The sequence below is a fragment of the Falco cherrug genome, chromosome 16 (genome assembly GCF_023634085.1).
Source record: "Falco cherrug isolate bFalChe1 chromosome 16, bFalChe1.pri, whole genome shotgun sequence".
NCBI classification, from domain to species: domain Eukaryota; kingdom Metazoa; phylum Chordata; class Aves; order Falconiformes; family Falconidae; genus Falco; species Falco cherrug.
This window is the reverse complement of record NC_073712.1, coordinates 10,573,263-10,589,180: the sequence shown is the minus strand read 5'-3', so window position 1 is coordinate 10,589,180 and position 15,918 is coordinate 10,573,263. Positions and strand designations below refer to the sequence as shown.

Here is a 15,918-nt window from a genome sequence, read left to right as displayed (position 1 = left end):
ATGAGCGTGTGCTTCGTTCTGTCCCCTTTGTGTGGGCAGCAATGTTTTGTCACGTCGGGATGCTTGCCAGCGCTGCTCTGACCATACCTGCCCTCCAGGCAGCTGGGCGCGTGGTGGGCTGCTCAAACTCTGCCTGAAGGTTTCGAGAGGTATGGCTGGTCCCAGATGGAACAGGTTCCAAAACAGTTGTTCTGTCCCGTATCCCCTGTGGAGCACAGACCCAGCGCTGCAGACAGCAGCAGAGTCAGGGCAGTTCCTCCTCCCCATCCTCAGATGTCCTTTGCTGACCAGAGCTCACCTGACTGAAGGCGACCTGGCGCTGAGGCTCTGTCGAGGAGATCTCTCTGCATACTTCTGTGGAGAGGTCTCGGAGGCCAGAACAGAGAAAACAAGTGCTAATTCAAAAGAGATAACTAAAACCTGGAGCCATTCCTCTCCACCTCAGTTTTGGCACAACACTGCTTCTCTGCTTTCCTCTGACTCACCCAGCAGTGACGTCTCCACACGTGTGGTGGTTGTAAGCGTTGTGCAAGGATGGAGTTAGGGGGTTGCTGGTAACTCCTCCCGACCTTCTTCAAAGGTCACTGGCTCAATCCAGCAAATCTGAAGAGGAAACAAATGCCTGAAGAGCCAAATCCCCCAACATGTCACATCAAATCACAAAGGAGAAGCTACTGGGACAGAGCCACTTGGTTGGAGCGTGTGTATTCCGCTCTCTATCATTAATTTACTGATGTTAAATATTTCAGCGGGTAATTATGGGACTTCCAGGACTATCCTAGTGGCTGTGATCACAAATTATTCATCAGTGGCTCTTGCACAAGAAAAGCCTTTCTGAATGAAGGCATTTCTGTAGCTCTTGCTGGTGTTTTGCATTTCAGCTGACTCCCTCTGCCTTCCTGAAGGAGATGACTCTTAGCACCAAGCAGAGGCTGGCCAGCACTCGGGAGATGCGGCGGCCCCAGATTACCCAGCTTCTCGACGTGAGCGAAGCCTCCCGTCATAAGGTAGCCTTTTCTTGCCCTTTTCCTTGCTGTTTGACGTGACATTTGAAGTGGGCCTATGCTTGTGACAGGCTTGCCTCCAGCTTATCTAAATACTTTGGTGGCAGTTTGTCGTTTCAAACTGCTGCTGGTGGTGGTGGCGTTCCTTCTGCTGGGGGAAAGGTGAAATGTTTTCCCCCAGTGAGCTGTTGAAGTCCTGGCCTGCACTAAGCCCATATAAATCACCTCTGCTGAAGTTGGTGGCTTTTGCTGGAGACGAGCTACTGTGGCTAAAGCATGATCCTGGAGAAAGGCTGGGGGGGGACACAAGAATGCAAGCTTGCAATTTCCCACCCTCCTGCTGAAATAGGCAGCCCTTGGTCTGGTGTAGTCTCTGTCAAACGCTTGGGGTCATCGGATGGCCTCAATGGTGGCAGCGTTGGTCTTTGAGGGCTGAGGGCCTACGGTAACTCTTCAAGGTGTAGCTCAAGCAATTGCATGAATGCTTTGGGTTGGAACGACGAGTGGGACCCTTACAGGGTGTTAGATTTTGCAGGCTGCCAGGTACACAGGGGAATGGCGCTGGGCAGAGGGGAGCGGGTGTGCTTTATCTGGATCAGTGTTTGCTTACATGTATGTTGAAAGCTGCTCTTCTTACACATCTGCTTAGTAGAACGCACGTTCCAAGTGGGTAGATGACTGAGGTAGGCTGTTGAGTGGAAAAGTGCCAGCAAGAGACCTGTAACAAATTGGTTGGGGATTGCCTTAGACAGCACGTGAGGTTGGGAACGCCTCGGACGAGCGCACACAGAACTGGCCGTGTGCTGTGGCTGCTGGCTTCAGCACGACCCTGACTCCTGTGCAGAAGCAGGAGACGTGCCTGTGTCTTGTGAGTGCGAAGAGTTCAGCTGGAAGGGGGGAGACAAAGCAGGGAGGGATTTTCTCCAAGTAATGCCTCTGCGCCGTAAGCGTTTGCTGTTTCTGTGTGTCGTCAGGCACGCTTCTGTAGTGGTATTAACTGACGTGGCAATAATGGACTGTAATGAAGCATCCGTTGAAAGCTCATGGGAAAAGGAGATGCCAAGTCCAGCCCTATTCAAGTTGCGCAGTAGTGCTGGGGAAGGAGCTGAACCTTATCACCTCATCTGTTGCTTTCTTAACGGCGGTGTTCCTTTTTGGCCTGTCTTCTCTTCCTCATGGTTTCTAGGCTGTGTATCAAAAAAGAGATTTGAGGATGGGTTGGACTTGGTGACTGTCTCAGGGTAAAGATAATCCCCAAACTGTTTCCCGTGGAGTCTCCTGTAAATGCTTGGCTTTCACTTGCTGCACGAGTGCTTACGGCTCTCGCAGTAAGTGCTCTGGAGCGGTGTGACCGTGTTAGCCCAGGGCTCTGCCGGAGGTAAGCGCTGCCTTGCCTTTTGGAGCAGGAAACCTGGAGAAACGGCCAGCAAAAGAGCTGCTCGCTTGAGCCTGCTCAGTGTGGCCCAGAAACATTTGATCTGCTCAGAGCACAGGTGGGTGAGCTGCCGTTCCCCTGGCGTGAGCTGGGCAGGCGTACTCACCGGGAGACTGTACTTCACTGGGGACCGATGTAGTATTCTCTGATTGATGAATCTTTCTCCCAGCGGCTGAAACTCTGTTTTGCATCTGCAGTTCTCGGCACCTTCCCCGAGACAGCGCTCGTTCCAGCCTTTCCCGTCAGAGGTGGTATTCCAGAGCTACGTCCCCTATGAGGTCTATGAAGTGCCACTGACTCTGAGGAACGAGGACAAGGTAAGTGCTGGGATGTGGAAGTTTAACCCTGTGCTGGAACTGGAGAGCAGTGTCATCCGCGCAGTGCACAGCACAGCCAGTCACCTGCTGCAGCACAGCACATCCGGAGTAAAATGTCTCGCCACCTTTATTTTGCAAGATGGTGGAAATCTTGCCATGCTGAGGTTTCTTGCCCTGGTTTTGGCTGTGTGTTGGTAGTCCCTAACCGAAAGGAGCTTTTCTAGTCAGCATCCTTCCCCCTGAAAGCCCTGGATGGCTGGGAATGTTGAGGGCTGTACAGTTCTTCCCTGCCCTCGTGCTTTCCCTCGAGTGTGCACCGCGTCCTGGTGGCTCCGTGGTTAATCTTGGTTTCCACAGGGCACCTCTGCCTCTGGGTGAGCTGCACAGAGAGCTGAACGGGCTGTCAGAGCGCAGGGGTTGAGTCTTCTCCGCTTTATGCTGGAGTAAGTTATAATTAGTGGTAACAGCGCTTCAGGAAAGGTGGTTTGAAACAGCAGTGGAAACAGACTGATGTAGCAGAAGCAGTGGGAGGCCTTTAGGTGCCGCTTCAGGCTCCTGCTAAGCTTAATTGGGTTCTGCTCAGGTTTTTCTGAGGCAATGTGACGCTCTGCTTCCCCTTTGGAGAGCCACAGCACGTTCAGAGTCAAGTGCCCTCGGAGGTCTCCACCTTTGCTTGAAAAACCTGATCATTTTGAGATTTCCGAAGAAAGCTGCAAATGGAAAAGTTGGAAAATGTCAGCAGTTTTGTTCCACTGTAAAGAGGGAAATTGAGACCTTTTGAATTTCAGTTGGGGAAACATTTGCTGGAATGAGGCATGTGCCAAGAGCAAGCTGGTGGGAAAAGGCAGAGGGAGGAAAGGAGCTGAGCTCAGTGTTCTCTCACTGCGCACTTTCCTACACGCAAGGGTTTCTCTTGATCTGTAGCAGTAAGTGCACTGGCAGCAGAGAAAGGTCAGGAAGAGAGGTGTAATTAAGGATACTCTTTTGTAATGAGGAATAAGAGGTATGTGTGAGGGGAGGGTGGGATGGGAAGATGGAAGTGTGCGCAAGAGCCGGTGAATTCCGCCCAGATTTCCAGATTTACCTGCTGGGGGGGACAAACAGGTGGACAACAAAAAAAAGCTGCCAAGGCAGCGAGTGGAAGGACAGCGGGAGAAGTCCAAGTATTTCCTGAGAGAACAGGTTTTGACAGGGATGTGGGTGAAAAGGGAAGACCCTTTGGCTGGGAAGGATGCGTGTGTGGTCCCTCAGTTATTCCTGGAGAGTACTGCACCATTCCTGGTCTGGCATTTAACTTGGGAACGTGGATAAGGTGTGGCATGGGTGCCTGCACCCAGGGAATGCCACTGGTGTGGTCTACACTGGGGTTTGGGCACCCCTTGCTGTAGGTATCTTCTTCCCAATTAAAATGTGCCTCAGTTTCTCTCTTCCTACTCTCTGCTTCGTTCCCACTGAGTCTTTTGGCTTCAGCTGCTCCATTATCCATGCAGCACCTCAAAATGGTTATCTTTGCCAAGTACCAGCCAACAGGCAAACAGTTGATTTGCTCTGTTCATGCTTCCTCAGGTGGAAAAGAACATCTGCATAACATTTCTGCCCTTCCCAGTAAGGAATAATAAACTTGTCCAGCTGCACCTTGGGGTTTACGTGCCCTGTAAAGGGGGAGGCAGTGTGTGAATGTGGGATTTTTCCAAACCGAACTAGTTTTGAAGCCGGTAAGACCTCAGCCATTGGAGAGCGTGGGTGTAAAAGTAGGATTAGCTCTAAGGAAAATCCTTGGTATGTTCTAAATACAGAAAGGTAGAGATGATAATCCTGAGAGGGTGTTCTATTCTAATTTTGTTGGCTTTTGGCAATGTCCTGGAGAAGAGCAGTGTTGTGCTCTGTCTCAGAGTTTTCGCGCTGGTTTCCCAGATTCTTCTGAATCTTATACTGCATGGCAGCCTGAAGTTGTTTGCCCCCTAAAAATCCAGCTGACAGCAAAATGTATTCCAAATAGAGGCTCTGTAATGGTGCAACTACAGAAGTGCTTCGCTATATACTTACTGCTCTCACCAGTGTTGTACAATTGCTTTTCTGTCTTCAGGCTGTTCCTCAGCACCCTCAGGTGTTCTGGGTGGCTTTTGCTGAAGGTCTTAGCCACACGTGCTCCTCTCCTAAGGGACTTGGTGACCAAACTGCTTGTGTGCGCTGTGAAACTGGCTCCTGGAACCCGCTGCCCCAGGACATTGCTGGGTTCCAAGGGCGTTTGGAGAGTTCAGGACTGCCTGGGCCATGGGTTACCAGGCTCGGGTGGGTGGTGCAGAACAAGCCTCCATTTTTTCCAGGCCTCCTGTGGGGTTGTTGTTTGTCAGTGAAGCTGCCCGTCAATCCAAATCACCTGCTTTAGACTTTGAGATTTGGTGCTCAGGGGTCGAGAAATGCCTGCGTGCTGTCTGTGTGCTGGTGGTGTCCCAGAGGGCAGAACCGTGCAGCAGGGTGCCTGCAGGGACTGCTGGGGGTGGGCAGGGATCCCCAGGGATCTGGCTTGCCTGCGCTGGCAGCTGCCTGGCTACGGTCACAGGCAGCAGGAGCCTCCGGAGAGCAGAGGTTGGCTTTTAAAACTGAGACTCCAGCGGCAGTCAGTGCCGGTCATGTATCTCGAGGCAGAAGATGCCTTTGGAGCCCATAGTTGATAGCCACAGCCTGGGGGGGGTCGCCTGGCTTTCCATCACTTTGCCAAGTTGCTGGCTCTCATCCTCTGCATCAGCCTTTCCTTGTAGCGTATTGTGCTTCTCCCTTGCTTCTTTACAGCTCCCTGTGAATTTTCCTAGCCATCCTCTGTTTGTGGGGTTGTCGCTTTGTCTTCCCATGTTCCTCCTTTTGCTCTTCAGGCTTGCTTTTATTACCAGTGAGGCCACAGTATGTGTGGTCTCCTCCTCTTGCTGGTCTGCATGCATGACTCTAGCCCTGCTCAAACCTAGCATGTTAAAGTGCATTTCTTCCTTCCCCCAGGATTAACACGTACTGTTTGGCTTTCAGACAACACAGTCCCCTTCTAGGGGCATGACTGCCTGGATGTGTATGGGCAGAAGCCGGCAGGTTCTTTGGGCCTGTTGAATACACGGGTGGCTTGATTCAGATATTATATCTCGGTGCTGCTGGTGTCTTCCCTGCTTGGCCCTTCCTTCATTGCCCTGCTGCCTCTGGCCTTGAGCTATTTTGCCCAGGCAGAAGGGATTAATGTTGACTCTTGTGTATTATGTGCACGTACCTCCAGAGCTAAAAGTGCTTTGGAAAGGTGGTTAAGGAAGGCTATTGGCAGGTCTCTTCTGCTCCTGTTTCCACAAGCTGCAAAATCATACTTTCTTACCTTTTCTGCAGGTTCCTCAGCTGCTGAAGGTCACCTTGGAGAGGTCACCTTATTTCAAGTTGATCAGCCACCATGCCGTGTGCCGCAAAGTACCGCCTGGCATGCTTGTGACTTTCCACATCGTTTTCACCCCCAATGAGAACAAGGTGAGACTGGAGGTCCCAAGAGACAGGTGCCTTCAGCGGGAGGCGAACCTGCGGGGCTGGGTTCAGAACAGGGCGTCTGCTGTGGGGTTTGCGGCACTGCTAATATCTGTCCGTTGCTGTATGGTTATGGGTTTGCTCTGATAATTATAAATACAAAAGCCTATTTAAAATTGACCTGTTGTTTGGAGGACGCGAAGTTGAGCCTGATCAGAGTGAGGACCACCACTTTTGAAAACTGGAGTCACTGGGATGCGTATCACGTTGGACACAGCAGTGAGACAGTGGAACGTTCTGTCTGAAGCCGGCACTTTCCTTGCGCACTGGTTATAGCCCGTGCCGTGCTGCAAGGTTTGCTCTAGGCTGTGGTCAGGCAGCCTGCGGCTGGTCACATCCTGGCTGGCAGCACCATGCGATGCCACCGCAGCAGGGACTGACGGGCTGTGCATTCCCTCCCCGTGTTTTCCTGGGCGTTTGCAGGGGAAGGTGCACGTGGGACAGTAGGAAGATGGCCGGGAGGAGTGTTGATGTTTAGCCATCCCACCTCTCTACTCAGTGTTAGGGGCTTAATTATGATAGAAAATACTAGAGGAGTGAATAGATGCAGAGAGCTTTCCTCTTTCCCATCTGGCAACCAGTTCCCTGCCTCACCCAGGGCTGGAGCGAAGGTGATGCTTTTTCATACCCTCTGTGTTCCAGCCTTGCCGCTGTGCTGCCCCTGAGGATACTTGCCTGCCTGTGCTCCAGCTGTGATTCTAGGGGAGAAGATGTGCTCGTGGCGGGGAGCCAGCCTGGCACAGCCGCACTGAGCTCTAGATGTCTTTAATCAGCAGGGGGCCGGTGTGCTGCAGATGACAGAGACATCTGGAGCACACCCAGGCATTGAAGGGGCAGGTAGAATCTGCAGGCAGACACTTACCCCGGAGCCTTTGGGCAGTCACGCTAGTGTGGCTGTGGCTGTGTGCATGTGGCTGTGGCTGCTGTGTCAGCTGGCACCTATTCCCTGCCCCATGTGCCATGCTTTTGCTTGGAGGTTGGAACATCGGTGCTGTGGCTCTGGCAAGCCTGGCACGGTGCCGTGATGTGAAGGGGTGACAGTGTTGTCTGGAGGCTTCTTAATGCAGAAGGGTTTAGCACACGGCATGGAAGGGAGGAAGCATCGCAGGGGCATACAGCCAGGCTGACTCTTTCCAGCAGCACTCTGCTGCCTCTTGGCAGGGTTCTTTGTGTGGCTGTGTGGGCAAGGCGAGGTTAGGGGATAGCTCTGAGCCAGCTGATGCTTCTGCGCCAGGCCAGAGGTGCAGGATCCCTTTGGGCACAGCTGTTCTCTCATCTTCTGTTTGCTGCTTAGATTTAGTTTAATGCCCTGTCCTATCCTCAAACAGCGTGGCTGTAGCAAACTAAAGAGGAAATGCCCTGCGGTCCCTGGCTCCCTGAGCTTGTGAAATGATCTGTTGCTTTGGGGAGGGACTGAGAAATGGTTTTACATCATTCGTATGGAAGGTTAAAATGACCTTGGCCTAGGGCAGTTCTCCATACTGCCCAAGTGACATAAGAGCTCAACCTCACCGAGGTAGGCTTTGCAGAGGACGCTGCTTCCTTTAAAATGTGATTTATTAGTATTCATGAGCATTCATTTTTGGGGTGGAAGTAAATTGGTTCCCATGAAGGGCAAATTGCTGCTCTTCAACTATAGAGAAGCAGCAGAGCAACACATGAACATCACCCCAAATAGAAGTAGGGTGAGACAACCCCCAGGAGCACTCATGTCCAGTACTTTGTCCCTTGTCTTGCCCTTGAACTGGTGAGTGTGTGGCATTAGGGAGCTGTGCCAGCGAGGTCCTCTGCACAGCTTCAGCAACACCCTGGCGGTTTCTGCTGACCTGGGTTTTGTGCTCCTTGCAGGGCATTGGGGGAGGGATGTGGGCTGCTTGGTGAGGAGCACAAGGGGATTGTACAGCAGAACCAGAATGTTGTACAAACGGAATGTTTTGGCTCATACTTGATGGAGCGTGAGTCAGCGGAGTGCCAGAGTGCTGTAGCTGAGCTAGAAATGCATCAGTAGCATGGTCAGGAGGTGCAGAGCACCTTGCAAAGCCCTTAGCCAAGAGGCAGGCTTTGGGAAATGGTTCCGTAAAGCCTCCTGCGCTGGGCTTGCAGTTGCTTGCCTGCAGAGTATCTGTGTGTTAATTGTGGAAGGCTCAGGAGTGCTGCCTTTGAACAACCTCTACATCCCTGATGCTGCACGATCCACAGGGACTGTGGGTAACCCAGTGAACTGGGATGCGGGTCTTCCTGATGGGGAGTTGGTTTGTATAATTCTCTTGCTTTGAATCTGTTCTTCCCTGGGGTAAGTCTGACTTCAGTGAAGTCACTCCTGAATCAAAGGAGTACAGTTGTGGCCAAGCCTTAAGTACTAGGGCCATGTGAGCTGTTGGTGGCTGAAATGCTGTGTGCCACGTAGCCCTTTCTTGGAAAATGAGCAGTTTCCTACTGTCTGGCAGTCATTTGGGAATGTGCCACGTGATTGGACTGTCAGAAAATAAATAAACAGCTGGTGTGCCTGTTGGTTTATTGGCACTTGTGTTATAAATGAACTGCTAATTTTTCTGCTGGGCAACATTTCCAATTTGTTACTCTTGCTGCTTCTGATTTGCACGTTTCTGTTTTATGGCTCCAGTTGTACAGCGTGGGTGTTCTCGTGCCAGCCCCTGTTCCCACATGTTCTTGCGTTATGGTCTGACGGCCTCTGCTGAATTGGAAACCATTGTGGCACTGACTGGCAGATAAACAACAGACAGAAATACTTCCATTTGTGCGTCCTACAGGCTTATTAATAGTTTATTGTGGAGGAAGAAGGAAGTAAGAAGCACATAAAAACATAGCACAGCTTATTCCGTGTTGTCGTCTTGCTCTTTTCACTGTAGCAGTGCACTGTTTTCAGGCAATGCAAGTTCAGTCTGTGAGGTTTGTGAAATTCATTACTGGTGCTCGGTGGAGACTGAATTAATGCACATTGATTACTATGAAATACGACAGGACAGCGAGTTACTGCATTACTGAAATGAAGTCCTTTACAATTCAGCGCAGCCCTGTTAGATGCTTTGTAGCGCCCAGAAGCTATTCCAAGTATACTTTCAAGATGACTCGTGTGGGGAGGAAAGGGGCAGAAGACCAAGGCAAATGGCCCGGTGATAAATGAACCTGGAGCTAAGCGACTCATTTCAGAGTGCTGCGACCCGGCAGCTGAGGGGGGCAGGTGCAGGGGCACCCCCTTCTCCTGCGACTGTATCTTCATCCTCCGGTCCCTCCTCTCTGGTCATGGCCCTTATTTTCCAGCCTTTGATATCAGGGTTTCAGCGGGAGCTTTCCCTGCTTGGCTTGCCGTGTGACCTCATGCTACAAGGATCTTTTCTGTGCAAGTCGTCTGCTGCAAGGAATTCAGTGCAGGATTTAGGATGGGTTATGCAGGAAATCTGACATCCGAGTGTGGTGTTGTGGGCAGCTAAGGTTGATATCACTGTGGCAGTATTACCGTTAGCCCCTGAGTTTGCAGAGAGCCTGAAACAGCATCAGAGATGAGCAGCTGCTTCAGTTCCAGCGGGTGCCAGTTCAGATGCCAGTGGCGATACCTGGAAGGCCAGAGCTTGTAATTTACTGCTTGTCAAAGGGGTGTGAGAGAAGGGGAACCATCGTACAACTGTCTGCCATCCTTGCAATGGAGAGGGGAGTTGTATGAAGGATGTAGTCATGTTTTCATGAAAATCTGTAGCCTGAAGCTGTGTCTAAACACAACAAACTTTAGAGCATAGATGGGATGCAACCCCTCTGTCATCCAGGCACATTTATTTAGAAACGTGGTCTTAAACAGTCTGCTAAGGGTTTGTACTTGCGAAGCAGAACAAGATTTTGAACTGGTCTCAACAGTTGCCCAGGCTGTAAGCAAGTGTGTAGCAGAGTTAGTGTCCAGGTAGCACGAGGCAGTGCTGCAGTGGAGACTGCAACCCGTTCCCCACCCAGGGGGGCAATTCAGCTTTCAAAAGCTTAAGGGACCATGGGTCCACAGCGACACAAACAGCCAGCTTCTGCCTAGCACCCCTCCTGCCTTGGGTTTCGCCCTGTTTGGGCTGACGCTGCATTCAGCCTGGTGCAAGGTCCCGCTTTGGTGGGGTGGTAGAGCGTGGCTGAAGGGTCAGCCTGCTCTGAAGTGCTGAGTCAAGCCTTGCATGGGATGCCATGTTCCACGGTGTCCCTGGAGAAGGGGCTTGGGACATGATGTGCATCTGCATGAATGGTGAGAGGCAGCTTTCTCTCCCAAGGTCGTGGTTGTCTCTGTGAAACCAAATCCTTGCTGCTTTAGCCTTGCCCTCAGGTCCCTGGAGAAAGAATTCCCTTTCCTTGTGCGTTGCTGTGCAGGTTGTCCCGGTGCCCCTCACCAGCAATGGAGCTGGGAAGGTTGCCTGTGCTTGCTTTTGGGGGAGGGGGGGATTTATTTCTTGGGCTCTTAATTACCTTGCTGTCATCCATTTGCTCCTTAGCAATGACAACGACTTGACAATTACTTCCTTTTACTTCCCTCAAATACCTCCAGTTGTTTTAAGTTCCTTTTTTTTTATCTCCCTGCTGATCTGAACTTGCATCCTCCTCTGTCTACCTGGCATCTGGAAGAGAGAGATAAGTAAATATGGCATGCCAAGACTAAGGCAGGTAGCTTTCAATTGGATTTGCCTTTGTTACAGTAATGTGGCCGAAATAACAACAACAGCAAAAGCAAATGGCACTCTCCATTTGCTAATGCAGTTTCTGAGCATCTGAACAGTCTGGGAGGTGAAGTACCCAGGAGGTAATGGGTGCTTTAAAGTCATATGGGCTGCCCGTAGCTTTTATTTTAGAGGGCTTGGGCTGCAAGATTGAGTACAAACTTGCTAATTCAGAAAGACTTGCTGAAGATGAAACCCTTGCCTGGAATATGATGTTAAATCCTGCAGGTTGCTTGCTGCAGTTCTCTTGCTAGTATTTTACCTTCCAAATAGGAAAAGCAAAAGCCCTTGTGCAGTTTGTAGGGTGACTGTTTGAGATGTCTAGAAGAAGAGATCCTTCTTTATTCTTTGTGCCTTGGATGGGGCAGCATCTGTTTTGTCAACCTTAGTGGTGGGTGAGGCGCTGGGTGGTGGGTGAGGCGCTGGGTGTCAGCTGTTGTGTTGGAGCACTGGGTACGTGTCTGTGCCACGGCTGGCTGCCTTAGGGCCCTTCCAGGAGGGGATGGGGATGGGAGCAGGAAATCCCAACCGCGGAGGAATCCGGATCAGTTCTGCTGAAGGGAGTTTGCTGCTGTGTGCGGTTCCTAAATCAAAGTGCTTGCTGCTTCAACAATTACAAGAATATCAAATGAGTTAAAAGCACCGGGGCAAAAATCAGGGCAGCGAGTGACTGATGAGAAGCAGAGCTTTGATCAGCTCATCAACAAGAGCGCTGCTGGGGGTAATGGCTCCTGGCCCTATGGCAGCAGCTTTACCACTGATTTCAGTGGGGGCAAGGTGATAGTTCCAGCGCAGCGACGCCATGCCATACATCTGGAGTCTGATCTGCTCATCCCTACAGTAAAATGCTTTTGGTAATTTGATTTGCCTTCCTGCTGCTAAACGCCAGGCAGCCGGGGCGCGGGGGGGATTGCCTGGCTCTGTTCTGAACGAGCCAGTGGCTGGGACTGCACAGCCGGCTTTGCTCTGGTGGGGTGTCTGAGTGTCCCCCGTGTGCAGCTCCCGATGCCGCCTGCCTGGGGTGGGTGTGCTAACCAGGCACGCCGTCACTTACTCCTCTAGAACAGACTTTACAGAGGGGTTCGATTAAGGCATCAGCCAGAGCTGTCTCTGTGTCCCCTGGGGCTGGGTGAGATGTAAAGGGAAACTGAGTTCAGACACAGCTAACACCCTTTAACTCTAGCACAGAGCTGGTGTAGGCTGCTGAGGGCAGGGGTGGAACTGTTAGTGCTTTGAAGTACTTGTGAAACCTCTTGCAAAAACAGTTTGGGTCTGGAGCTGAGCCGGCTCTGGTGTGGGGAGATGGGTCAGATGGCTTTTGAAGGGTGCGTGTCCCCAGCCTTGGCCCTGTAAGGCTGTGGGAGCGGGTGAGAAATACAGCTGTACCCTACACTCAGCTGGCATCGCAGCAATTACCGTGTCCAGCTTGTGAAGCATTTCCCCAGCGACTGACCGTTGATCACGTATGTGCTGAAGTCCTTTTGAAAACGTACCTGAGCATCCCCTGCCAAGCTTCAACGAGGTCGCCGCGTTGCTGGCTTTGAAGTTAGTGCTGTGGCACAGCTGGGTTCTCAGTGGTGCTTCCAACAGTCTGCGGTGGCGATCGAAGCAGGTTCCATTAGTGCTGTGATCCCTTGTGTGAAGCGACTCTGTTTTGGTGCCTCGGAATCAAAGCATCAGATAATTGTGGTGCTGCCAGCTTGCTGCGAAAGCGGGTGAATCAGTGGGCTTGTTTCTTCTTTGCAAGTTAACAACCCTGTGCAAGTCATGCTGGAATGAAAGGTCATGAAGGTAAAAGGTACTATTATTCCGTTATTGAACGCTACTGCAACAGTCCTAGAAAACAGCAATTTTCCTTCTGCCGTGGGAATGGTGCTAAATGCATTGTGCTGAGATTGTTTCTTTCCCTGCAGGATTATTTCCACGAGCTCATCTGCATCACAGAAAGGGAGAAGTTTGTTGTGCCAATCCGAGCTATAGGTGCCCGAGCTATCCTGGACTTCCCCGACCAGGTGAACTTCTCAGCCTGTCCAGTCAAGTACAGCACCCAGAAAACGCTGCTGGTTCGCAACGTTGGTAACCGGGAGGCCCGCTACTGCATCAGCACGCAGAGGTAGGGAGCTCATCTTTTTTTGTGCAAAACACTGTGGCGTGATAATATAGTTGGGAAACAGCGACAAAAAGGAACCGGAGCACCTGAGCTGCCGTGCTGCTGCCATGGCTGGAGATGGGCAGGGCACGTGGGTTTTGCTGTTGATTATAGTGTTTGAAGCATGGCGCAACCTCTGCTAAAACCCTGCAAGCTGCAGAGTGGAGTTTTATAGTGCAACGGTGTCTTCAGAGCACAGTCGTGCAAGACTGATTCTGTTAGACTGAAGGAGCAATTGTAAGAAGGCAGCTGGACTGCCCTCGGGCTGTGGAAGATCCTGCGGGGCAGACGACAGCTCTAGGAGCTCAGTTCCTGCAGACCAAGGGCAGTGTTAAGAAATGGGCAAGCTCTGAGCTGGTGGAAGAGACATTTAAGAATTTATCAGCAGTTTGTCTAGAGTAGCAAGTGCAATTGGAGATTGCAGATCAAAGCAATTGGTATCGAGACCCTGAGAAAAACAGGGTGTGGTCCAGGACCTGGTTTTCCAGTAGGTTTGATCTGGTCCCTGGGATCCAATATTCTTCAGCAGAATGAGCTTGTAAGTGGAGACGAGCTGGCAGTGGTTTCAAAGCTGCACTACAGCCCCAAAGAGGAATGCCTTACAGCGGGGCCACAGGCCAAAGATGCAGCAAATACCTGGTGCGTGGGTTGGGAGCCTTTTCTAGAGCTTTGTCTCTCTCGGATCTCCTGGAAAGTGCTCTAGCATGCTGTAGTAGCCACCACCAACCTCCTTAATCCTCAGCACCTTCTGAAATGGTTATGTGGCCCTGTTGGCCAAATATACCCATTCCCTGGGAGGCCACAAGCACGTGGTATTTGGGCAGTCTCCTGGTCAAGCGCCCGATGTGTGCTGTGTCGTGGACAGCCTGTACTGTTCCTGTTGGTCTGAGAAGACAGTCACTGTTTTTCCAGTTTGCTGAACTGGAGAAGGTAATGCATTTTGGACACTGCACCTGCAAGGAAACCAGTTCAGCTGGCTGGTAGTTAGCTCCGAGTTGCTTGGTCCCAGAGGTCTTGGTGCAGGAGCTGAGGTCCAGAACGCAGCAAAGACCTGCCATCTGCCTTAGTGCACCTGAGTTGCTTCAGTTTCTTCCCCAGGAAAACAGGGGTCAAGAGAAGGCTCTTTGCTCTTTCTCCTGGGAAACATGAGGGTCCAAGAGGCTCCTACCAAAGCCTGGCAAGGCTATGGAAGCTTCCAGGATGCTATTCAAGCAGGCTGCTGCTTTTCACTGTGGAAATACATAGGCAGGAACTTGTAAATCCCTGTACAGCTTCCCTCTGGGATTTCCAGATCTAGCCGTCACCACCAAAACAGATACCCAGTCGTGTCTGGCATCTCTTGGCAATGTCCTTGCCAACTCTTCTGTTGAGTGATCCAGCGTGTGTTGAATCCTGCTTGATACGGATTTTATGCTGAACTTCAGCAATTAAATTTTTCAGTCCTGATTTGCAACAGAGAGATGTGAAGTGTTGCAAAAGCTTTATTTCATACGACACACAAAAAAGTACAATTCTGAATAACTGGATTGTGTGTGTGCAGAGATCAAAAGCTGGTAAGATTTCCCATGTCAGCTGAAGGCATCAGTCATCTCTTCCATTTCATTACGAATTTTTGAAAGCCAGTTTGAAATTTCAAACTGATGATTTAAATCTTTGAGTATAAGCAGCGTTTTATTCTAATGAAGTCGCCTCCACTTTCATTCAGATTTCTTTTTAAATACTCTGAAGTTCCTGTGTTTCTGCTGTTTTTATTTTTTTTGCTTTAAGTGTTCAGCAAAATGTCATAATGGATTCTTCATTGGGAACTTTCTTAGAGGTTGAGTTCCTCCAATGCCTGTCTGTCTACCATCTGCTTGGATATATGCACAAATGTATAGGAAATATGAGAAATTTGGGGGCTATATGTGAAATGGAATTGGGCTGATGGAGAAGAGAAACTCAGAATAACTTTGGAAGGGACCTCTGGAGATCATCTGACCAAACACGGCGCTCAAAGCAAGACCAGTGTCAAAGTTCAGTCGGGTGTGCACACAACATGAGAAGTAAGATCGGGTAATACCAGCCTTGCTCTGTCCTCCTCCAGGCTGTGCAAAGCCCTTTATCCCAGCATCTCCCTGTATGTCCTGTGCTGCAGCCTCTAAGCTCCCTTTCCGTAGAAAGGCTTTTGTGCCCTCCAGCCTGTACTGCCAGGGATTCTTCCACCCCAAATACAGGTGGCTGCATTTCCCATCCCTCGGCTGCATGCAGTTCTGCTGTGTCCCAGTGAATGGCAGCCCAGCCCTCCAGTATCTGGACCGTAGTGCCCCAAGCTTGTATCCCCCACTCAGAATCCAAGTGTTCCCCCCTCTTGACCAGGTCAGCACATCCCCTTGCAGCCCGAGAGCAGAACCCCCACGTTCTTTCTCCCTGTGCGATGAGGCCATGGTGTGCCAGGAGCGGTTCTTCCAGCCAGTGCTGGGGACTGCACTGTGTGACAGTGGGTTCCCTGCTGCTTGTGCTGTGAGAAGTTGCTCAGGTACCTGCCCCGAGGTCCCAGGTGAGCTCAGTGGCTCCAGCAACCCCAGCAGAAAAGAAGTGGCCTCCCAGCTGGCGTGACAAGTAGGCTGGAGAGTCAGAGCAGTACTAGTGTAAATATAGAAAGTCTCTTCCTGTCATTCTCGTTGTTAAGGCTGGATAACGAGTTTCTTCTCCATGGCATTCAGGGAGATAAATGTCATTCCAGTACGTTTCAGTTGAAAATGGCATCTGGAAACAGATC

At 50.9% G+C, this 15,918-nt stretch overlaps 1 protein-coding gene across 1 annotated transcript in view; it reads left to right on the top strand.

Annotated features, from left to right (window-relative positions):
- Positions 1 to 864: 864 nt before the first annotated feature.
- Positions 865 to 15,918, top strand: part of LOC129737490 (hydrocephalus-inducing protein homolog) — an 82,170-nt gene continuing 67,116 nt past the window's right edge. The window contains exons 1-4 of the mRNA XM_055728284.1: positions 865 to 1,007; positions 2,637 to 2,756; positions 6,120 to 6,254; positions 12,925 to 13,124. Coding sequence (XP_055584259.1) covers positions 909 to 1,007; positions 2,637 to 2,756; positions 6,120 to 6,254; positions 12,925 to 13,124 — 554 coding nt within the window. The 5' untranslated portion in view covers positions 865 to 908. The remainder of the gene's footprint in view (positions 1,008 to 2,636; positions 2,757 to 6,119; positions 6,255 to 12,924; positions 13,125 to 15,918) is intronic.